Source organism: Oncorhynchus nerka, linkage group LG20 (assembly GCF_034236695.1).
Source record: "Oncorhynchus nerka isolate Pitt River linkage group LG20, Oner_Uvic_2.0, whole genome shotgun sequence".
Classification (NCBI taxonomy): Eukaryota; Metazoa; Chordata; class Actinopteri; order Salmoniformes; family Salmonidae; genus Oncorhynchus; species Oncorhynchus nerka.
In genome coordinates this window covers 94,597,224-94,621,434 of record NC_088415.1, presented here as the reverse complement: position 1 = coordinate 94,621,434, position 24,211 = coordinate 94,597,224, and the positions used below count along the sequence as shown (strand labels likewise).

The window sequence follows — 24,211 nt, the reverse complement described above, 5'->3', positions numbered from 1 at the left end:
GGCATTAGGAGAGAGGGATGGAGGGGTATTAGGAGAGAGGGATGGAGTGGGCATTAGGAGAGAGGGATGGAGTGGGCATTAGGAGAGAGGGATGGAGTGGGCGTTAGGAGAGAGGGATGGAGTGGGCATTAGGAGAGAGGATGGAGTGGGCGTTAGGAGAGAGGGATGGAGTGGGCGTTAGGAGAGAGGGATGGAGGGGCATTAGGAGAGAGGGATGGAGTGGGCGTTAGGAGAGAGGGATGGAGTGGGCGTTAGGAGAGAGGGATGGAGGGGCGTGGAGAGAGGGATGGAGTGGGCGTTAGGAGAGAGGGATGGAGGGATGGAGAGGGATGGAGTGGCATTAGGAGAGAGGGATGGAGTGGGCATTAGGAGAGAGGGATGGAGTGGGCGTTAGGAGAGAGGGGCATTATGGAGTGGGCATTAGGAGAGAGGGATGGAGTGGGCATTAGGAGAGAGGGGGATGGGATGGAGGGCGTTAGGAGAGAGGGATGGAGGGCATTAGGAGAGAGGGATGGAGTGGGCATTAGGAGAGAGGGATGGAGGGGGCATTAGAGAGAGGGATGGAGTGGGCGTTAGGAGAGAGGGATGGAGTGGGCGTTAGGAGAGAGGGATGGAGGGGCATTAGGAGAGAGGGATGGAGGGGCGTAGGAGAGAGGGATGGAGTGGGCATTAGGAGAGATGGGATGGAGAGGGATGGAGTGGGCGTAGGAGAGAGGGATGGAGTGGGCGTTAGGAGAGAGGGATGGAGGGGCGTTAGGAGAGAGGGATGGAGTGGGCGTTAGGAGAGGGATGGATGGAGGGCGTTAGAGAGAGAGGGATGGAGGGCGTTAGGAGAGAGGGATGGAGGGGCATTAGGAGAGAGGGATGGAGGGGCATTAGGGAGAGGGATGGAGTGGGCGTTAGGGAGAGAGGGATGGAGTGGGCATTAGGGAGAGAGGGATGGAGTGGGCGTTAGAGAGAGATGAGGGAGAGATGGAGTGGGCGTTAGGAGAGAGGGATGGAGTGGGCGTTAGGAGAGAGGGATGGAGGATGGGCGTTAGGAGAGAGGGATGGAGGAGGCGTTAGGAGGAGGGATGGAGGGATGGAGAGAGGGATGGAGAGAGGGATGGAGTGGGTAGGAGAGAGGGATGGAGTGGGCGTTAGGAGAGAGGGATGGAGGGATGGAGTGGCGTTAGGAGAGAGGGATGGAGTGGGCGTTAGGAGAGAGGGATGGAGTGGGCGTTAGAGAGAGAGGGATGTAGTGGGCGTAGGGAGAGAGGGATGGAGTGGGCGTGGGAGGGATGGAGGGCGTTAGGAGAGAGGGGGATGGAGTGGGCGTAGGAGAGAGGGATGGAGTGGGCATTAGGAGAGAGGGATGGAGTGGGCGTTAGGAGAGAGGGATGGAGGGGAGGGGGATTAGGAGAGATGGAGAGGGAGAGAGGGATGGAGTGGGCATTAGGAGAGAGGGATGGAGGGATGTAGTGGGCATTAGGAGAGAGGGATGGAGTGGGCGTTAGGAGAGAGGGATGTAGTGGGCGTTAGGAGAGAGGGATGGAGTGGCGTTAGGAGAGAGGGATGGAGTGGAGAGGGATGTAGGGGCGTTAGGAGAGAGGGATGTAGTGGGCGTTAGGAGAGAGGGATGGAGTGGGCGTTAGGAGAGAGGGATGGAGTGGGCGTTAGGAGAGAGGATGGAGTGGGCGTTAGGAGAGAGGGATGGAGTGGGCGTTAGGAGAGAGGGGATGGAGGGGCGTTAGGAGAGAGGGATGTAGTGGGCGTGGAGAGAGGGATGGAGGGCGTTAGGGAGAGGGGGAGGGCGTAGGAGAGAGGGATGGAGGGCGTTAGGAGAGAGGGATGGAGTGGGCGTTAGGAGAGAGGGATGGAGTGGGCGTTAGGAGAGAGGGATGAGGGAGGGATGGAGTGGGATGGAGTGTTAGAGAGAGGGATGGAGTGGGCATTAGGAGAGAGGGATGGAGTGGGTGTAGGGAGAGAGGGATGGAGTGGGCGTGGGAGAGAGGGATGGAGGGCGTTAGAGAGAGGGATGGAGGGGTATTAGGAGAGAGGGATGGAGGGCGTTAGGGAGAGAGGGATGGAGGGCGTTAGAGAGAGGGATGGAGGGCTAGGAGGAGATGAGGGATAGGAGAGAGGGATGGAGTGGGCATTAGGAGAGAGGGATGGGAGGGATGAAGGGCATTAGAGAGAGGGATGGAGTGGGCATTAGAGAGAGGGATGGAGTGGGCGTTAGAGAGAGAGGATGGAGGGAAAGAGAGATGGAGAGAGGGATGAGAGGATGGAGTGGGTTAGGAGAGAGGGATGGAGTGGGCATTAGGAGAGAGGGATGGAGTGGGTGTTAGAAGAGGATGTAGAGGGATGGGCGTTAGGAGAGAGGGATGTAGTGGCGTTAGAATATGGAGTGGGCGTGGAGGATGAGAGAGGGATGGAGTGGGGCTAGGGAGAGGAGGGATGGAGGGCGTTAGGGAGAGAGGAGGAGAGATGGAGAGAGGGAGGAGAGGGAGAGGGATGTAGTGGGGTTAGGAGAGAGGGATGGAGTGGGCGTTAGGAGAGAGGGATGTAGTGGAGTTAGAGAGAGGATGGAGTGGGCGTTAGGAGAGAGGGATGTAGTGGGCGTTAGAGAGAGGGATGGAGGGCGTAGTGGGCGTTAGGAGAGAGGGGATGTAGGGTGTGGAGAGAGGGATGGAGTGGGTAGAGAGAGGGATGGGGGCGTAGGGAGAGAGGATGGGAGGGGCGCAGGGCGTAGGAGAGAGGGATGTAGTGGGCATTAGGAGAGAGGGATGGAGTGGGCGTTAGAGAGAGGGATGGAGTGGGTGTTAGAGAGAGGGATGGAGAGAGAGAGATGGAGGGGCGTGGAGAGAGGGATGTAGGGGCGTAGGGAGAGAGGATGGAGGGGCAGGAGAGAGGGGATGGAGGGCGTTAGGGAGAGAGGGATGTAGTGGGCATTAGGGAGAGGGATGGAGTGGGCGTTAGGGAGAGGGATGAGTGGAGAGAGAGAGATGGAGGGCGTTAGGAGAGAGGGATGGAGGGGCATTAGGAGAGGGATGGAGTGGGCGTTAGAGAGGGATGGAGGGCGATGGAGAGAGGGGATGGAGAGAGGGGATGAGGAGGAGGGATGGAGTGGGCGTTAGGAGAGATGGGGGCATGGAGAGGATGGGCGTTAGGGAGAGAGGGATGGAGAGGGGAGGGCGTTAGGAGAGAGGGATGGAGGAGGGATAGTGGGAGGAGGGATGTAGGGAAGTAGGAGAGAGATGGAGTGGGTGTTAGATGGAGGGGCGTTAGGAGAGAGGGATGTAGAGGGAGATGTAGTGGGTGTTAGGAGAGAGGGATGTAGTGGGCGTTAGGAGAGAGGGATGGAGGTAGTGGGCGTTAGGAGAGAGGGATGGAGTGGGCGTTAGGGAGAGAGGGATGGAGGGGGCGTTAGGGAGAGAGGGATGGAGTGGAGAGGATGTAGGAGAGAGGGATGTAGTGGGTGTTAGGCTGTAGAGAGAGGGGATGGAGTGGCGTTAGAGAGAGATGTGGAGAGGGATGGAGTGGGCGTTAGGAGAGAGGGAGTGGCGTTAGGAGAGAGGATGGAGTGGGCATTAGAGAGAGGGATGGAGGGCGTTAGAGGGATGGAGGGCATTAGGAGAGAGGGATGGAGTGGTGTTAGAGAGAGATGGAGAGGGGATGGAGTGGGCGTTGTAGGAGAGGGATGGAGTGGGCGTTAGGAGAGGGATGGAGGGGCGTTAGAGGAGGGATGGAGGGGCGTTAGGAGAGAGGGATGTAGTGGCGTTAGAGAGGATGGAGGGCATTAGGAGAGAGGGATGGAGCGTTAGGAGAGAGGGATGGAGTGGGCGTAGAGAGAGAGGGATGGAGTGGGTGTTAGAGAGAGGGAGAGAGGGATGGAGGGCGTTAGGAGAGAGGGATGGAGTGGGCGTAGGAGAGGGATGGGAGTGGGCGTTAGGAGAGAGGGATGGAGGGGCGTTAGAGAGAGGGATGGAGTGGGTGTTAGAGATGGGGGATTAGTGGGCGTTAGAGAGAGGGATGGGGGCGTTAGAGAGAGATGGAGGGGACAGTGGAGAGAGGGATGGAGTGGGCGTTAGGGAGAGAGGGATGGAGTGGGCATTAGGGAGAGGGATGAGTGGGCGTTAGAGAGAGGGATGGAGTGGGCGTTAGGATGGAGAGAGGATGGAGAGAGAGAGATGGAGAGAGGGATGGAGGGCGTTAGAGAGAGAGGGAGGGATGGAGTGGAGAGAGAGGGATGGAGGGCATTAGGAGAGAGGATGGAGGGTGTTAGGAGAGAGGGAGAGAGGGCATTAGGAGAGAGGATGGAGTGGGTGTTAGAAGAGAGATGGAGAGAGGGATGGGTGGGCGTTAGGAGAGAGATGGAGAGGGATGGAGTGGGCGTTAGGAGAGAGATGGAGAGGGATGGAGGGCGTTAGAGAGGATGGGAGAGGAGGGATGGAGTGGGCGGAGAGGAGAGAGAGGAGGGATGGAGTGGGTGTTAGAGAGAGATGGAGAGGGATGGAGTGAGGGATGAGGGAGAGAGGGATGAGTGGAGAGAGGGATGGAGTGGGCGTAGGAGAGGGCGCAGGGGAGAGAGGGGATGGAGAGAGAGAGGGATGGAGGGCGTGGAGAGAGGGGGATGGAGTGGTGGAGGGGATGGAGCGTTAGGGAGAGAGGGGATGGAGGGGCGTTAGAGATGGGGGATGGAGGGCGTGGAGAGAGGATGTTAGGAGAGGGGATGGATGGAGAGAGGATGGAGGGCGTTAGGAGAGAGGATGGATGGAAGAGAGGGATGGAGTGGGCGTTAGAGAGAGGATGGAGTGGCGTTAGAGAGAGGGAGGAGGGATGGAGAGGCGGAGGGAGAGAGGAGAGAGGGATGGAGTGGGCGTTAGGAGAGAGGAGGATGGAGTGGGCGTTAGGGAGAGAGGGATGGAGTGGGTGTTAGAGAGAGGGATGGAGGGCGTTAGGAGAGAGGGATGGAGGGCGTGAGAGAGGGGATGGAGGGGCGTTAGGGAGAGAGGGATGGAGTGGGCGTTAGGGGCTAGAGAGGATGGAGGGCGTTAGGAGAGAGGGATGGAGGGGCGTTAGGAGAGAGGGATGGAGGGGCGTTAGGAGAGAGGGATGGAGTGGGCGTTAGAGAGAGGGATGGAGGGGCGTTAGGAGAGAGGGATGGAGTGGGCGTTAGGAGAGAGGGATGGAGTGGGCGTTAGAGAGAGGGATGTAGTGGGTGTTAGGAGAGAGGGATGGAGGGCGTTAGGGAGAGGGAGGGATGTAGGGGTGTTAGGAGAGAGGGATGGAGGGGCGTTAGGGAGAGAGGGATGGAGGGTGTTAGAGAGAGGGATGGGGGCATTAGGAGAGAGGGATGGAGGGGCGCAGAGAGAGGGATGGAGTGGGCGTAGGAGAGGGATGGAGGGCGTTAGGAGAGAGGGATGTAGTGGGTGTTAGGAGAGGGATGGAGTGGCGTTAGGAGGGGGATGGAGGGGTGTTAGAGAGGGGATGAGTGGGTGTTAGGAGAGAGGGATGTAGGGCGTTAGGAGAGAGGGATGTAGTGGGCGTTAGGAGAGAGGGATGGAGTGGCGTTAGGAGAGAGGGATGTGTGGGTGTTAGGAGAGAGGGATGTAGTGGGTGTTAGAGAGAGGGATGTAGTGGGCGTAGGAGAGAGGGATGTAGGGCGTTAGGAGAGAGGGATGTAGTGGGCGGGAGAGAGGGATGTAGTTAGGGTGAGAGGGATGTAGTGGGTGTTAGGAGAGAGGGATGTAGTGGGTGTTAGGAGAGAGGGATGGAGTGGGTGTTAGGAGAGAGGGATGTAGTGGGTGTTAGGGAGAGGGATGTAGTGGGCGTTAGGAGAGAGGGATGGAGGGGCGTTAGGAGAGAGGGATGGAGTGGGCGTTAGGAGAGAGGGATGGAGTGGGCGTTAGGAGAGAGGGATGGGTGGGTGTTAGGAGAGAGGGATGGAGTGGGTGTTAGGAGAGAGGGATGGAGTGGGTTAGGAGAGGGGATGGAGTGGGCGTTAGGAGAGAGGGATGGAGGGGCGTTAGGAGGAGATTAGAGAGGGATGGAGGGCGTTAGGAGAGGGGATGGAGTGGGCGTTAGGAGAGAGGGATGGAGGGGGAGTTAGGAGAGAGGGATGGAGGGGCATTAGAGAGAGGGATGGAGGGGCATTAGGAGAGAGATGGAGTGGGTGTTAGAGAGATGGGATGGAGTGGGCATTAGGGAGAGAGATGGAGAGAGGGATGGAGTGGGTGTTAGGAGAGAGATGGAGAGAGGGATGGAGTGGATGGAGAGAGAGGGATTAGGGGCGTTAGAGAGGGATGGAGTGGGCGTTAGGAGAGAGGGGATGGAGTGGGTGTTAGAGAGAGGGATGGAGGGCATTAGGAGAGAGGGATGGAGTGGTGTTAGAGAGAGATGGAGAGAGGGATGGAGGGGCGTTAGAGAGAGGGGATGTAGTGGGCGTTAGGAGAGAGGGATGGAGTGGGCGTTAGGAGAGAGGGATGTAGTGGGCGAGAGGAGAGAGGGATGGAGGGGCGTAGGAGAGAGGGATGGAGGGCATTAGGAGAGAGGGATGGAGTGGGCGTTAGGGAGAGAGGGATGGAGTGGGCGTTAGGAGAGAGGGATGGAGTGGGGCGTTAGGAGAGAGGGATGGAGGGCGTTAGGAGAGAGATGGAGAGAGGGATGGAGTGGGCGTTAGGGAGAGAGGGGATGTAGTGGGCGTTAGGAGAGAGGGATGGAGGGGCGTTAGAGAGAGGGATGTAGTGGGCGTTAGGAGAGAGGGGATGGAGTGGGCATTTAGGAGAGAGGGATGGAGTGGGTGTTAGAGAGAGATGGAGAGAGGGATGGAGTGGGCGTTAGGAGAGAGGGATGTAGTGGCGTTAGGAGAGAGGGATGGAGTGGGCGTTAGGAGAGAGGGATGGAGGGGCGTTAGGAGAGAGGGGATGTAGGGGCATTAGAGAGAGGGATGGAGGGCGTTAGGAGAGAGGGATGGAGGGGCGTTAGGAGAGAGGGATGGAGTGGGCGTAGAGAGAGGGGATGGAGGGCATTAGAGAGAGGGATGGAGGGCGTTAGGAGAGAGGGATGTAGTGGGCGTTAGGGAGAGAGGGATGTAGTGGGCGTAGGAGAGAGGGATGTAGGGTGTTAGAGAGAGGGATGTAGTGGGTGTTAGGAGAGAGGGATGGAGAGAGAGGGATGGAGGGGCGTTAGGGAGAGAGGATGTAGTGGGTGTTAGGAGAGAGGGATGTAGTGGGCGTTAGGAGAGAGGGATGTGGGTGTTAGGAGAGAGGGATGGAGGGCATTAGGAGAGAGGGATGGAGTGGGCGTTAGGAGAGAGGGATGGAGTGGGCGTTAGGAGAGAGGGATGGAGGGCATTAGGAGAGAGGGATGGAGTGGGCGTTAGGAGAGAGGGATGGAGTGGGCATTAGGAGAGAGGGGATGGAGTGGGTGTTAGGAGAGAGATGGAGAGAGGGATGGAGTGGGCGTTAGGAGAGAGGGATGGAGGGGCGTTAGGAGAGAGGGATGGAGGGGCGTTAGGAGAGAGGGATGTAGTGGAGAGAGGGATGGAGTGGGCATTAGGAGAGAGGGATGGAGTGGGTGTTAGGAGAGAGATGGAGAGAGGGATGGAGGGGCGTTAGGAGAGAGATGGAGAGAGGGATGGAGTGGGTGTTAGGAGAGATGGAGAGAGGGATGGAGGGATGGAGAGAGGGATGGAGTGGGCGTTAGGGAGAGAGGGGGATGGAGTGGGCGTTAGGAGAGAGGGATGGAGTGGGCATTAGGAGAGAGGGATGGAGTGGGTGTTAGGAGAGAGATGGAGAGAGGGATGGAGTGGGCGTTAGGAGAGAGGGATGTAGTGGGCGTTAGGAGAGAGGGATGTAGTGGGCGTTAGGAGAGAGGGATGTAGTGGGCGTTAGGAGAGAGGGATGGAGTGGGCGTTAGGAGAGAGGGATGGAGTGGGCGTTAGGAGAGAGGGATGGAGTGGGCGTTAGGAGAGAGGGATGGAGTGGGCGTTAGGAGAGAGGGATGGAGTGGGCGTTAGGAGAGAGATGGAGAGAGGGATGGAGGGGCGTAGGAGAGAGGGATGTAGTGGGCGTAGGGAGAGAGGGATGGAGTGGGCGTTAGGAGAGAGGGATGTAGTGGGCGTTAGGAGAGAGGGATGGAGTGGGCATTAGGAGAGAGGGATGGAGTGGGTGTTAGGAGAGAGATGGAGAGAGGGATGGAGTGGGCGTTAGGAGAGAGGGATGTAGTGGGCGTTAGGAGAGAGGGATGGAGTGGGCGTTAGGAGAGAGGGATGGAGTGGGCGTTAGGAGAGAGGGATGTAGTGGGCATTAGGAGAGAGGGATGGAGTGGGCGTTAGGAGAGAGGGATGGAGTGGGCGTTAGGAGAGAGGGATGGAGTGGGCGTTAGGAGAGAGGGATGGAGAGGGGCATTAGGAGAGAGGGATGGAGTGGGCGTTAGGAGAGAGGGATGGAGGGGGTGGAGAGAGGGATGGAGTGGGCGTAGGAGAGGGATGGAGTGGGCGTGGAGAGAGGGATGGAGTGGGCGTTAGGAGAGAGGGATGGAGTGGGCGTTAGAGAGAGGGGATGTAGTGGGCGTTAGGAGAGGGATGGAGGGGCATTAGGAGAGAGGGATGGGAGTGGGCGTTAGGAGAGAGGGATGGAGGGGCGTTGAGAGAGGGGATGGAGGGCGTTAGGAGAGAGGGATGGAGTGGGCGTAGGAGAGGGGATGGAGGGGTTAGGAGAGAGGGATGTAGTGGTGTTAGGAGAGAGGATGTAGTGGGTGTTAGGAGAGAGGATGTAGTGGGCGTTAGGAGAGAGGGATGTAGTGGGCGTTAGGGAGAGAGGGATGTAGTGGGCGTTAGAGAGAGGGATGTAGTGGGCGTTAGGAGAGAGGGATGTAGTGGGTGTTAGGAGAGAGGGATGTAGGGTGTTAGAGAGAGGGATGTAGTGGGCGTTAGGAGAGAGAGGGATGGAGATGGGAGAGAGGGATGTAGTGGGTGTTAGGAGAGAGGGATGTAGTGGGGCGTAGGAGAGAGGGATGTAGTGGGTGTTAGGAGAGAGGGGATGGGGGGCATTAGGAGAGAGGGATGGAGTGGGCGTTAGGAGAGAGGGATGGAGGGGCGTTAGGGAGAGAGGGGATGGAGTGGGCATTAGGAGAGAGGGATGGAGTGGGCGTTAGGAGAGAGGGATGGAGTGGGCATTAGGAGAGAGGGATGGAGTGGGTGTTAGGAGAGAGATGGAGAGAGGGATGGAGTGGGCGTTAGGAGAGAGGGATGGAGTGGGCGTTAGGAGAGAGGGATGGAGTGGGCGTTAGGAGAGAGGGATGTAGTGGGCGTTAGGAGAGAGGGATGGAGTGGGCATTAGGAGAGAGGGATGGAGTGGGTGTTAGGAGAGAGATGGAGAGAGGGATGGAGTGGGCGTTAGGAGAGAGATGGAGAGAGGGATGGAGTGGGTGTTAGGAGAGAGATGGAGAGAGGGATGGAGTGGGCGTTAGGAGAGAGGGATGGAGTGGGCGTTAGGAGAGAGGGATGGAGTGGGCGTTAGGAGAGAGGGATGGAGTGGGCATTAGAGAGAGGGATGGAGTGGGTGTTAGGAGAGAGATGGAGAGAGGGATGGAGGGCGTTAGGGAGAGGGGATGTAGTGGGCGTTAGGAGAGGGATGTAGTGGGCGTTAGGAGAGAGGGATGTAGTGGGCGTAGGAGAGGGGATGGAGTGGGCGTTAGGAGAGAGGGATGGAGGGCGTTAGGAGAGAGGGATGGAGTGGGCGTTAGGAGAGAGGATGGAGTGGGCGTTAGGAGAGAGGGATGGAGTGGGCGTTAGGAGAGAGGGATGGAGGGCGTTAGGAGAGAGATGGAGAGAGGGATGGAGTGGCGTTAGGAGAGAGGGATGTAGTGGGGGCGTTAGGAGAGAGGGATGGAGTGGGCGTTAGGAGAGAGGGATGTAGTGGGCGTTAGGAGAGAGGATGGAGGGGCATTAGGAGAGAGGGATGGAGTGGGTGTTAGGAGAGAGATGGAGAGAGGGATGGAGTGGGCGTTAGGAGAGAGGATGTAGTGGGCGTAGGGAGAGAGGGATGGAGGGCGTAGAGAGAGGGATGGAGTGGGCGTTAGGGAGAGAGGGATGTAGTGGGCATTAGGAGAGAGGGATGGAGTGGGCGTTAGGAGAGAGGGATGGAGGGCGTTAGGAGAGAGGGATGGAGGGGCGTTAGGAGAGAGGGATGGAGAGGGCATTAGGAGAGAGGGATGGAGTGGGCGTTAGGAGAGAGGGATGGAGTGGGCGTTAGGAGAGAGGGATGGAGTGGGCGTTAGGAGAGAGAGGATGGAGTGGGGTAGGAGAGAGGGATGGAGTGGGCGTTAGGAGAGAGGGATGGAGTGGGCGTTAGAGAGAGGGATGGAGGGGCATTAGAGAGAGGGATGGAGTGGGGCGTTAGGAGAGAGGGATGGAGTGGGCGTTAGGAGAGAGGGATGGAGTGGGGCGTTGGAGGAGAGAGGGATGGAGTGGGCGTTAGGAGAGAGGGATGGAGTGGGCGTTAGGAGAGAGGGATGTAGTGGGTGTTAGGAGAGAGGGATGTAGTGGGTGTTAGGAGAGAGGGATGTAGTGGGGCGTTAGGAGAGAGGGATGTAGTGGGCGTTAGGAGAGAGGGATGTAGTGGGCGTTAGGAGAGAGGGATGTAGTGGGCGTTAGGAGAGAGGGATGTAGTGGGTGTTAGGAGAGAGGGATGTAGTGGGTGTTAGGAGAGAGGGATGTAGTGGGCGTTAGGAGAGAGGGATGGAGTGGGCGTTAGGAGAGAGGGATGTAGTGGGTGTTAGGAGAGAGGGATGTAGTGGGCGTTAGGAGAGAGGGATGTAGTGGGTGTTAGGAGAGAGGGATGGAGTGGGCATTAGGAGAGAGGGATGGAGTGGGCGTTAGGAGAGAGGGATGGAGTGGGCGTTAGGAGAGAGGGATGGAGTGGGCATTAGGAGAGAGGGATGGAGTGGGCGTTAGGGAGAGGGATGGAGGGGCATTAGGGAGAGAGGATGGAGTGGTGTTAGGAGAGAGATGGAGAGAGGGATGGAGTGGGCGTTAGGAGAGAGGGATGTAGTGGGCGTTAGGAGAGAGGGATGGAGTGGGCGTTAGGAGAGAGGGATGGAGTGGGCGTTAGGAGAGAGGGATGGAGTGGGCGTTAGGAGAGAGGGATGGAGTGGGCGTTAGGAGAGAGGGATGGAGTGGGCATTAGGAGAGAGGGATGGAGTGGGTGTTAGGAGAGAGATGGAGAGAGGGATGGAGTGGGCGTTAGGAGAGAGATGGAGAGAGGGATGGAGTGGGTGTTAGGAGAGAGATGGAGAGAGGGATGGAGTGGGCGTTAGGAGAGAGGGATGGAGTGGGCGTTAGGAGAGAGGGATGGAGTGGGCGTTAGGAGAGAGGGATGGAGTGGGCATTAGGAGAGAGGGATGGAGTGGGTGTTAGGAGAGAGATGGAGAGAGGGATGGAGTGGGCGTTAGGAGAGAGGGATGTAGTGGGCGTTAGGGAGAGAGGGGATGTAGTGGGCGTTAGAGAGAGGGATGTAGTGGGCGTTAGAGAGAGGGATGGAGTGGGCGTTAGGAGAGAGGGATGGAGTGGGCATTAGGAGAGAGGGATGGAGTGGGCGTTAGGAGAGAGGGATGGAGTGGGCGTTAGGAGAGAGGGATGGAGTGGGCGTTAGGAGAGAGGGATGGAGTGGGCGTTAGGAGAGAGATGGAGAGAGGGATGGAGTGGGCGTTAGGAGAGAGGGATGTAGTGGGCGTTAGGAGAGAGGGATGGAGTGGGCGTTAGGAGAGAGGGATGTAGTGGGCGTTAGGAGAGAGGGATGGAGTGGGCATTAGGAGAGAGGGATGGAGTGGGTGTTAGGAGAGAGATGGAGAGAGGGATGGAGTGGGCGTTAGGAGAGAGGGATGTAGTGGGCGTTAGGAGAGAGGGATGGAGTGGGCGTTAGGAGAGAGGGGATGGAGTGGGTGTTAGGAGAGAGATGGAGAGAGGGATGGAGTGGGCGTTAGAGAGAGGGATGTAGTGGCGTTAGGAGAGAGGGATGGAGGGGCGTTAGAGAGAGGGATGGAGGGGCATTAGGAGAGAGGGATGGAGTGGTGTTAGGAGAGAGATGGAGAGAGGGATGGAGTGGGCGTTAGGAGAGAGGGATGTAGTGGGCGTTAGGAGAGAGGGATGGAGTGGGCGTTAGGAGAGAGGGATGTAGTGGGCATTAGGAGAGAGGGATGGAGTGGGCGTTAGGAGAGAGGGATGGAGTGGGCATTAGGAGAGAGGGATGGAGTGGGCGTTAGGAGAGAGGGATGGAGTGGGCATTAGGAGAGAGGGATGGAGTGGGTGTTAGGAGAGAGATGGAGAGAGGGATGGAGTGGGCGTTAGGAGAGAGGGATGTAGTGGGCGTTAGGAGAGAGGGATGGAGTGGGCGTTAGGAGAGAGGGATGTAGTGGGCATTAGGAGAGAGGGATGGAGTGGGCGTTAGGAGAGAGGGATGGAGTGGGCATTAGGAGAGAGGGATGGAGTGGGCGTTAGGAGAGAGGGATGGAGTGGGCATTAGGAGAGAGGGATGTAGTGGGCGTTAGGAGAGAGGGATGGAGTGGGCATTAGGAGAGAGGGATGGAGTGGGCATTAGGAGAGAGGGATGGAGTGGGCGTTAGGAGAGAGGGATGGAGTGGGCATTAGGAGAGAGGGATGGAGTGGGCGTTAGGAGAGAGGGATGGAGTGGGCATTAGGAGAGAGATGAAGAGAGGGATGGAGTGGGTGTTAGGAGAGAGGGAGGTAGTGGGCGTTAGGAGAGAGGGATGGAGTGGGCGTTTAATTGGGAGCATTGCTGCACAGCTATTTTCAGGTCTCTCTAGAGATGTTTGATCAAGTTAAAGTCCTGGCTCTGTGTGGGCCACTCAAGGACATTCAGAGACTTGTCCCGAAGCCACTCCTGCGTTGTCTTTTCTGTGTGCTTAGGGTCAGGTGAACCTTCACCCCAGTCTGAGGTCCTGGGCACTTTGGAGCAGGTTTTCATCAAGGATCTCTCTGTACTTTGCTCCGTACATCTTTCCCTTGATCCTGACTAGTCTCCCAGTCCCTGCCGCTGAAAAACATCCCCACAGCGTGATGCTGCCACCACCATGCTTCACCGTAGGGATGGTGCCAGGTTTCCTCCAGACGTGACGCTTGGCATTCAGGCCAAAGAGTTCAATCTTTGTTTCATCAGACCAGAAAATCTTGTTTCTCATGGTCTGATAGTCCTTTAGGTGCCTATTGGCAAACTCCAAGCGGGCTGTCATGTGCCTTTTACTGAGGAGTGGCTTCCGTCTGGCCACTCTACCATAAAGGCCTGATTGGTGGAGTGCTGCAGAGATGGTTGTCCTTCTGGAAGGTTCTCCCATCTTCACAGAGGAACTCTGGAGCTCTGTCAGAGTGACCATCGGGTTCTTGGTCTCCCCCCTGGAGTGCTGCTGAGATGGTTGTCCTTCTGGAAGGTTCTCCCATCTCCACAGAGGAACTCTGGAGCTCTGTCAGAGTGACCATCGGGTTCTTGGTCACTTCCCAGGAAATAAAGAAGCTTATGGGTATTTAAACAAGGGTAATGTACAAGGGTCATCTTAATATCAGTAAGGGTAAAGAATAGGGGTAATAATTCTGGCTAATGAATACGGATAATGTTTAAGGGTAATACATATGATGAATGAATATGGGTAATTAATGAGGGTAATGTGTAAAGGTAATGATTAAGGCGATTGAATAGGGGTAATGTATAAAGGTAATGTATAAAGGCAATGATTAAGGGTATTGAATAGGGGTAATGTATAAAGGTACCGATTAAGGCGATTGAATAGGGGTAATGTATAAAGGTAATGTATAAAGGCAATGATTACGGGTATTGAATAAGGGTAATGTGTAAAGGTAATGATTAGGGGTAGTGAATAAGGGTAATGTGTAAAGGTAATGATTAGGGGTAGTGAATAAGGGTAATGTGTAAAGGTAATGACTAAGGGTATTGAATAAGGGTCACGTACAAAGGTAATGATTAAGGGCAGTAAATAAGGGTAATGTATAAAGGTAATGATTAAGGGCAGTAAATAAGGGTAATGTATAAAGGTAATGATTAAGGGTAATGTATAATGGTAATGATTAAGTGTAGTGAGTAGGGGTAATGTATAAAGGTAATGATTGAGGGTAGTGTATAAGGGTAATGTATAAAGGTAATGATTAGGGGTAGTGAATAAAGGCAATGTATAAAGGTAATGATTAAGGGTAGTGAATAAAGGCAATGTATAAAGGTAATGATTGAGGGTAGTGTATAAGGGTAATGTATAAAGGTAATGATTAGGGGTAGTGAATAAGGGCCATGTATAAAGGCAATGATTAAGGGTCGTGAATACGGGTAATGTATACAGGTAATGATTAAGGGTAGTGAATAAGGGTAATGTATAAAAGTAATGATTAAGGGTAGTACATAAGGGTAATAAATGATGGAAGTTAAAGTGTATAGGAGAGGCGGTCTCAGGTTGAGTCGTACAGTAGAGACCAGATAGAAGATAATATGTCTGTGTGTTGTCCATTCCTCTGCAGCACCCTGCGATGCTCTCACTGTGATGCCCTTTCAAACATCACAACAGCCCTTTGGCTTGCGCCCTCCAGGGCTCAACGCACCTTATTTTAGAACAGACAGACCTTCACCCACACAGACCCCCTGGGTCCCTCCTTTCCTCTCCTCCCTCTCTATCCCTCCCTCTCCATCCCTCTCCTCCCTCTCTATTCCTCTCCTCCCTCTGCATCCCTCTCCTCCCTCTGCATCCCTCTCCTCCCTCTCCTCCCTCTCCTTCCCTCTCCTCCCTCTCTATCCCTCTCCTCCCTCTCCTTCCCTCTCCTCCCTCTCTATCCCTCTCCTCCCTCTCCCCCTCCTTTCTTCCCCAGACAGACAGACAGACAGACAGACAGACAGACAGACAGACAGGCAGGCAGGCAGGCAGACGAAAAGCGTCACTAATTCAGGACATGCTACTGAAGGAGGATTAATGGGTGTTGTCTGTGGGGGGGGGGTTGTACAGTGTGAAAGCTAACTGGAGTCTGGCCTGGTGGTATTGAATAGCCTGCTTCTGTACACTGCATGGTCTGATCTGAAAAACTGTCTCCATCACCAGGTCATGATTGATTGATGGATTCTTTTTATTGTTTGGTTGATTAGTTGATTAGTTGACTGCTACCTGGCAAAAACAGGAGACATTACAGCAGCAGTGTTCTTGTTTTGAGTGAACATAAAGTAGCTACAATTTATTCCAACGTTGAAATGAAAAAAGCATCTATGCAATTCAGTTGGATAATGGCCATTAATCCTTCAAATTATCTTCAAGTGAAAGATTGGATTCTTTATAAAAATAGCCAACTAATGTCAGTCATCAAGTAATCAAGCTAATGGACTTGATTTCTTTTAATTTTTTTAAGTACTTGATTTTATTCCAGTCAACTCACAATATGCCTCCACTAAATTCAGCTCCCTGAGAAAATGAAGGCAGTCAGCTTGAAGTTTGGTTGCTGTGGAAACAAAGAGAGACTTTGATGTTTAGGGCACAAGGAAGACGTTCGGTAAAAATAACTTCATTTGTACTAAGGATGTGTTTTACCTGGCCCAGAGAGTCATCTCGTTAGTCAGGATGTGTCACACCTGGCCCAGAGAGTCATCTCGTTAGTCAGGATGTGTCACACCTGGCCCAGAGAGTCATCTCGTTAGTCAGGATGTGTCACACCTGGCCCAGAGAGTCATCTTGTTAGTCAGGATGTGTCACACCTGGCCCAGAGAGTCATCTCGTTAGTCAGGATGTGTTTTACCTGGCCCAGAGAGTCATCTCGTTAGTCAGGATGTGTCACACCTGGCCCAGAGAGTCATCTCGCTAGTCAGGATGTGTTTTAACTGGCCCAGAGAGTCATCTCGTTAGTCAGGATGTGTCACACCTGGCCCAGAGAGTCATCTTGTTAGTCAGGATGTGTTTTACCTGGCCCAGAGAGTCATCTCGTTAGTCAGGATGTGTTTTACCTGGCCCAGAGAGTCATCTCGTTAGTCAGGATGTGTTTTACCTGGCCCAGAGAGTTATCTCGTTAGTCAGGATGTGTCACACCTGGCCCAGAGAGTCATCTCGTTAGTCAGGATGTGTCACACCTGGCCCAGAGAGTCATCTCGTTAGTCAGGATGTGTTTTACCTGGCCCAGAGAGTCATCTCGTTAGTCAGGATGTGTCACACCTGGCCCAGAGAGTCATCTCGTTAATCAGGATGTGTTTTACCTGGCCCAGAGAGTCATCTCGTTAGTCATGATGTGTTTTACCTGGCCAAGAGAGTCATTTTGATTGTCAGGATGTGTTTTACCTGGCCCAGAGAGTCATTTTGTTAGTCAGGATGTGTTTTACCTGGCCCAGAAAGTAATCTCGTTAGTCAGGATGTGTTTTACCTGGCCCAGAGAGTCATCTCGTTAGTCAGAATGTGTTTTACCTGGCCCAGAGAGTCATCTCGTTAGTCATGATGTGTTTTACCTGGCCCAGAGATTCATCTCGTTAGTCAGGATGTGTTTTACCTGGCACAGAGAGTCATCTCGTTAGTCAGGATGTGTTTTACCTGGCCCAGAGAGTCATCTCGTTAGTCATGATGTGTTTTACCTGGCCCAGAGATTCATCTCGTTAGTCAGGATGTGTTTTACCTGGCCCAGAGAGTCATCTCGTTAGTCAGGATGTGTTTTACCTGGCCCAGAGAGTCATCTCGTTAGTCATGATGTGTTTTACCTGGCCCAGAGAGTCATCTCGTTAGTCAGGATGTGTTTTACCTGGCCCAGAGAGTCATCTCGTTAGTCATGATGTGTTTTACCTGGCCAAGAGAGTCACCTTGATTGTCAGGATGTGTTTTACCTGGCCCAGAGAGTCATATCATTAGTGATGATGAGTTTCACCTGGCCCAGAGAGTCGTATCATTAGTCATGATGAGTTTCACCTGGCCCAGAGAGTCATATCATTAGTCATGATGAGATACCACCTGGCCCAGAGAGTCGTATCATTAGTCATGATGAGTTTCACCTGGCCCAGAGAGTCATATCATTAGTCATGATGAGTATCACCTGGCCCAGAGAGTCATATCATTAGTCATGATGAGTATTACATGGCCCAGAGAGTCATATCATTAGTCATGATGAGTTCACCTGTCCCAGAGAGTCATATCATTAGTCATGATGAGTATCACCTGGCCCTGAGAGTCACCTCCTCACCTCCTTAGTCAGAATGGGGTTCATCTGATAGAGTTGAGAGAGTATATACTGGGAGAGCTTCACCTCTCGTTAGCTCTTCCGTCTCTCGTTAGCTCTTCCGTCTCTCGCTAGCTCTTCCGTCTCTCGTTAGCTCTTCCACCTCTCGTTAGCTCTTCCGTCTCTCGCTAGCTCTTCCGTCTCTCGCTAGGTCTTCCGCCTCTCGTTAGCTCTTCCGTCTCTCGTTAGCTCTTCCGCCTCTCGCTAGCTTTTCCACCTCTCATTAGCTCTTCCGCCTCTCGCTAGCTTTTCCACCTCTCGTTAGCTCTTCCGCCTCTCGTTAGCGCTTCCGCCTCTCGCTAGCTCTTCCGCCTCTCGCTAGCTCTTCCGCCTCTCGCTAGCTTTTCCACCTCTTATTAGCTCTTCCGCCTCTCGCTAGCTTTTCCACCTCTCGTTAGCTCTTCCGCCTCTCGTTAGCTCTTCCGTCTCTCGCTAGCTCTTCCGCCTCTCGCTAGCTTTTCCGCCTCTCGTTAGCTCTTCCACCTCTCGTTAGCTCTTCCACTTTCGGTATCCAAACAAAGCCTACATCTGGTGTTTTTACCTGTTCAGTTTATTCTTTGTAAACTCCTCATCCAAACTTGGTTTGAGTTTCGCCTTTTACTTTGTAGTTTCTGAGGTAAATCTAGTAGGCATCCATGATGCGGGTGTCTCCCTTTTCTAGTTGCTTTGCAAACTTTCAGTGGGAATTCCCCATGGGTATATTTTAGGACCCTTTTCTAGTTGTTTTGCCAACTTTCAGTGGGAATTCCCCATGGGTATATTTTAGGACCCTTTTCTAGTTGTTTTGCCAACTTTCAGTGGGAATTCCCCATGGGTATAGTTTAGGACCCTTTTCTAGTTGTTTTGCCAACTTTCAGTGGGAATTCCCCATGGGTATATTTTAGGACCCTTTTCTAGTTGTTTTGCCAACTTTCAGTGGGAATTCCCCATGGGTATATTTTAGGACCCTTTTCTAGTTGTTTAGCCAACTTTCAGTGGGTGTTTTTCAGAAACCGTTTAAAACCCATTCTGATTCGTTTTTTGTTGTCGAAGTGACTCCTTTGTTTGTTCCCTTTTCTGTTCAGCGACGTAATGTCTGTTTGTCTTTAGAGAACATAACACCACTGTCTGAACAATATAATAATGTTTATCTCTTCCAATAGATCTGTACTCCAGACCTGGTCGTGTTCCTGTCCTGTGCTAACCACCGCCTGAAGGAGCGCCTGGAGAAGCGAGCAGAGGCGACGGGTCGTCCTGATGACAACCCCAATGCAACAGAGCGCCGCCTCACCAACTTCAAACAGAACACCATCCCCTTGGTCAAATACTTCCAGGAGAGGGGACTCATCGTCACGGTAAGACAAGGGTGTGTATGTGTGTGTGTGAGAGAGCAGTTTTTAAGCGTTGTCTATGGTGCTTACCACTCAGCAGCTGACCCTAATTCTAGTTGCGGGTTCACACAAGGGGTACCATAGTTTACTTTAATAATTCCTGTCCTGTTATTGACAGAGTAAGACTCACAGACAGGGTATTGCATGTCCTATTATTGATAGAGTAAGACTCACAGACAGACAGGGTATTGCATGTCCTATTATTGATAGAGTAAGACTCACAGACAGGATATTACCTGTCCTATTGTTGATAGAGTAACCCCTCAGCACCACTACCCCCTCAGAACCCCTACCCCCTCAGCACCCCTACCCCCTCAGCACCACTACCCCTTCAGAAACACTACCCCCTCAGAACCCCTAAGCTAGGTACTCAGAGGCCTTTACTTAGCCTGGGCCAAATTCCACCATCCACCTTCAACGTTTAACACCCACCTATATTCTAGGTTGAAGATGACAAAGGTTAAGGCAGGAGGATTCTAATATCCCACAACTCTTTGTAATAATTAAACAATACGACAAGCATTTAGAGTGGAAATAACCGGAAATAACAGGAAATAACAGGAAATAACCGGAAATAACAGGAAATAACCGGAAATAACAGGAAGTGAATGTCAGCATTACAGAAAATTTGCCATCAAAGTGGAAAATATATCGTAGTGAATTTCACAGTCGTAGTGAATTTCACAGTCGTAGTGAATTTCAGCCAACTACTCAGCACACACATAGCATATCTGTTCTTGTGTCATTCAATTCATTTAAAAGCCACTTCATTTCTTGATTTCCTGACCACTCTTCGGGTTTTCAATGCTAATTCATTCAGATCAGCAACGGCGCTGGTCCAATGAATTGTTAGCTAATGCTACCGCATGGAATTGCTACTTTGTCTTCTCCTTGGGTAACCTAGCCTGTCTCTCTCTGGGCTGTAGTGTCTCTACCTTGGGTAACCTAGCCTGTCTCTCTCTGGGCTGTAGTGTCTCTACCTTGGGTAACCTAGCCTGTCTCTCTCTCTGGGCTGTAGTGTCTCTACCTTGGGTAACCTAGCCTGTCTCTCTCTCTGGGCTGTAGTGTCTCTACCTTGGGTAACCTAGCCTGTCTCTCTCTGGGCTGTAGTGTCTCTACCTTGGGTAACCTAGCCTGTCTCTCTCTGGGCTGTAGTGTCTCTACCTTGGGTAACCTAGCCTGTCTCTCTCTCTCTGGGCTGTAGTGTCTCTACCTTGGGTAACCTAGCCTGTCTCTCTCTCTGGGCTGTAGTGTCTCTACCTTGGGTAACCTAGCCTGTCTCTCTCTCTGGGCTGTAGTGTCTCTACCTTGGGTAACCTAGCCTGTCTCTCTCTCTGGGCTGTAATGTCTCTACCTTGGGTAACCTAGCCTGTCTCTCTCTGGGCTGTAGTGTCTCTACCTTGGGTAACCTAGCCTGTCTCTCTCTCTCTGGGCTGTAGTGTCTCTACCTTGGGTAACCTAGCCTGTCTCTCTCTCTGGGCTGTAGTGTCTCTACCTTGGGTAACCTAGCCTGTCTCTCTCTCTGGGCTGTAGTGTCTCTACCTTGGGTAACCTAGCCTGTCTCTCTCTCTGGGCTGTAGTGTCTCTACCTTGGGTAACCTAGCCTGTCTCTCTCTCTGGGCTGTAGTGTCTCTACCTTGGGTAACCTAGCCTGTCTCTCTCTGGGCTGTAGTGTCTCTACCTTGGGTAACCTAGCCTGTCTCTCTCTCTGGGCTGTAGTGTCTCTACCTTGGGTAACCTAGCCTGTCTCTCTCTCTGGGCTGTAATGTCTCTACCTTGGGTAACCTAGCCTGTCTCTCTCTGGGCTGTAGTGTCTCTACCTTGGGTAACCTAGCCTGTCTCTCTCTCTCTGGGCTGTAGTGTCTCTACCTTGGGTAACCTAGCCTGTCTCTCTCTCTGGGCTGTAGTGTCTCTACCTTGGGTAACCTAGCCTGTCTCTCTCTCTCTCTGGGCTGTAGTGTCTCTACCTTGGGTAACCTAGCCTGTCTCTCTCTCTCTCTCTCTCTGGGCTGTAGTGTCTCTACCTTGGGTAACCTAGCCTGTCTCCATCTCTCTCTGGGCTGTAGTGTCTCTACCTTGGGTAACCTAGCCTGTCTCTCTCTCTGGGCTGTAGTGTCTCTACCTTGGGTAACCTAGCCTGTCTCTCTCTCTCTCTCTCTCTCTCTCTCTCTCTCTCTCTGGGCTGTAGTGTCTCTACCTTGGGTAACCTAGCCTGTCTCTCTCTCTCTCTGGGCTGTAGTGTCTCTACCTTGGGTAACCTAGCCTGTCTCTCTCTCTCTCTCTCTCTCTGGGCTGTAGTGTCTCTACCTTGGGTAACCTAGCCTGTCTCTCTCTCTCTCTCTGGGATGTAGTGTCTCTACCTTGGGTAACCTAGCCTGTCTCTCTCTCTGGGCTGTAGTGTCTCTACCTTGGGTAACCTAGCCTGTCTCTCTCTCTGGGCTGTAGTGTCTCTACATTGGGTAACCTAGCCTGTCTCTCTCTCTGGGCTGTAGTGTCTCTACCTTGAGTAACCTAGCCTGTCTCTCTCTCTGGGCTGTAGTGTCTCTACCTTGGGTAACCTAGCCTGTCTCTCTCTCTGGGCTGTAGTGTCTCTACCTTGGGTAACCTAGCCTGTCTCTCTCTCTGGGATGTAGTGTCTCTACCTTGGGTAACCTAGCCTGTCTCTCTCTCTGGGCTGTAGTGTCTCTACCTTAGGTAATCTAGCCTGTCTCTCTCTCTGGGCTGTAGTGTCTCTACCTTGGGTAACCTAGCCTGTCTCTCTCTCTCTCTGGGATGTAGTGTCTCTACCTTGGGTAACCTAGCCTGTCTCTCTCTGGGCTGTAGTGTCTCTACCTTGGGTAACCTAGCCTGTCTCTCTCTCTGGGCTGTAGTGTCTCTACCTTGGGTAACCTAGCCTGTCTCTCTCTCTGGGCTGTAGTGTCTCTACCTTGGGTAATCTAGCCTGTCTCTCTCTCTGGGCTGTAGTGTCTCTACCTTGGGTAACCTAGCCTGTCTCTCTCTCTGGGCTGTAGTGTCTCTACCTTGGGTAACCTAGCCTGTCTCTCTCTCTCTCTGGGATGTAGTGTCTCTACCTTGCGTAACCTAGCCTGTCTCTCTCTCTGGGCTGTAGTGTCTCTACCTTGGGTAACCTAGCCTGTCTCTCTCTCTGGGCTGTAGTGTCTCTACCTTGGGTAATCTAGCCTGTCTCTCTCTCTGGGCTGTAGTGTCTCTACCTTGGGTAACCTAGCCTGTCTCTCTCTCTCTCTGGGATGTAGTGTCTCTACCTTGCGTAACCTAGCCTGTCTCTCTCTCTGGGCTGTAGTGTCTCTACCTTTGGTAACCTAGCCTGTCTCTCTCTGGGCTGTAGTGTCTCTACCTTGGGTAACCTAGCCTGTCTCTCTCTCTCTCTGGGATGTAGTGTCTCTACCTTGCGTAACCTAGCCTGTCTCTCTCTCTGGGCTGTAGTGTCTCTACCTTGGGTAACCTAGCCTGTCTCTCTCTCTGGGCTGTAGTGTCTCTACCTTGGGTAACCTAGCCTGTCTCTCTCTCTGGGCTGTAGTGTCTCTACCTTGGGTAACCTAGCCTGTCTCTCTCTCTGGGCTGTAGTGTCTCTACCTTGGGTAACCTAGCCTGTCTCTCTCTCTGGGATGTAGTGTCTCTACCTTGGGTAACCTAGCCTGTCTCTCTCTCTGGGCTGTAGTGTCTCTACCTTGGGTAATCTAGCCTGTCTCTCTCTCTGGGCTGTAGTGTCTCTACCTTGGGTAACCTAGCCTGTCTCTCTCTCTCTCTGGGATGTAGTGTCTCTACCTTGCGTAACCTAGCCTGTCTCTCTCTCTGGGCTGTAGTGTCTCTACCTTGGGTAACCTAGCCTGTCTCTCTCTGGGCTGTAGTGTCTCTACCTTGGGTAACCTAGCCTGTCTCTCTCTCTCTCTGGGCTGTAGTGTCTCTACCTTGGGTAACCTAGCCTGTCTCTCTCTCTGGGCTGTAGTGTCTCTACCTTGGGTAACCTAGCCTGTCTCTCTCTCTGGGCTGTAGTGTCTCTACCTTGGGTAACCTAGCCTGTCGCTCTCTCTGGGCTGTAGTGTCTCTACCTTGGGTAACCTAGCCTGTCTCTCTCTGGGCTGTAGTGTCTCTACCTTGGGTAACCTAGCCTGTCTCTCTCTCTGGGATGTAGTGTCTCTACCTTGGGTAACCTAGCCTGTCTCTCTCTATGGTGTCATCACACACAGCAGAGCAATAGGACTCCGAGGGGATACATAAGGTAATGGTGGTGAACCTATTATAAAGAGGATCATGCAGATTTAATCCTTCTTCCTGTTGTGAAGACCTCTAGCGTCACAGCAATAAATATCAACGTCATAGTAAATGCATATTGTATTACAGGATATCTCTCTGTTGGTGAAAATATGCCACGGACAATTATCATCCATAGCTTTGTGCGTTGCAGGAAGAATCTGAATTTTTAAGCTAAAAACAACAAAAGATTGACATTATTGTGTCTTGGACCTCTGTCCCCACGGCCTCATCACATGAACACCCTGTGTTACACTGTCTGGATCCACACCCAGCTGAAGAAGTGAGACCAGTCCCTCCACCCCTCAGAGCTCACAGCGTCTTCTTCTCTCAGTGTGAAGAAGTGAGACCAGTCACTCCACCCCTCAGAGCTCACAGAGTCTACTTCTCTCAGTGTGAAGAAGTGAGACCAGTCACTCCACTCCTCAGAGCTCACAGAGTCTTCTTCTCTCAGTGTGAAGAAGTGAGACCAGTCACTCCACCCCTCAGAGCTCACAGAGTCTTCTTCTCTCAGTGTGAAGAAGTGAGACCAGTCCCTCCACCCCTCAGAGCTCACAAAGTCTTCTTCTCTCAGTGTGAAGAAGTGAGACCAGTCCCTCCACCCCTCAGAGCTCACAGAGTCTTCTTCTCTCAGTGTGAAGAAGTGAGACCAGTCACTCCACCCCTCAGAGCTCACAGAGTCTTCTTCTCTCAGTGTGAAGAAGTGAGACCAGTCACTCCACCCCTCAGAGCTCACAGAGTCTTCTTCTCTCAGTGTGAAGAAGTGAGACCAGTCACTCCACTGTCTCCAGCTGTGTGTCCTCAGCTGTGTGTCTCCAGCTGTGTGTTTCTAAACAGGGAATAGGGTGCTATTTGGGACCAAATAGGGAATAGGGTGCTATTTGGGACTAAATAGGGAATAGGGTGCTATTTGGGAATAAATAGGGAATAGGGTGCTATTTGGGACTAAATAGGGAATAGGGGGCTATTTGGGACCAAATAGGGAATAGGGGGCTATTTGGGACCAAATAGGGAATAGGGGGCTATTTGGGACCAAATAGGGAATAGGGGGCTATTTGGGACCAAATAGGGAATAGGGTGCTATTTGGGACTAAATAGGGAATAGGGTGCTATTTGGGAATAAATAGGGAATAGGGTGCTATTTGGGACTAAATAGGGAATAGGGGGCTATTTGGGACTAAATAGGGAATAGGGTGCTATTTGGGACTAAATAGGGAATAGGGTGCTATTTGGGACTAAATAGGGAATAGGGTGCTACTTGAGTGAAATCCTGAATACAACAGGTGTAGTAGACCTCACAGTGAAATGCTGAATACAACAGGTGTAGTAGACC

At 53.1% G+C, this 24,211-nt stretch overlaps 1 protein-coding gene across 1 annotated transcript in view; it reads left to right on the top strand.

Moving 5' to 3' along the window:
* LOC115127675 (adenylate kinase isoenzyme 5-like) overlaps positions 1 to 24,211 on the top strand; it is a 201,024-nt gene that overhangs the window by 88,839 nt on the left and 87,974 nt on the right. The window contains exon 6 of the mRNA XM_065006109.1: positions 18,379 to 18,570. Coding sequence (XP_064862181.1) covers positions 18,379 to 18,570 — 192 coding nt within the window. The remainder of the gene's footprint in view (positions 1 to 18,378; positions 18,571 to 24,211) is intronic.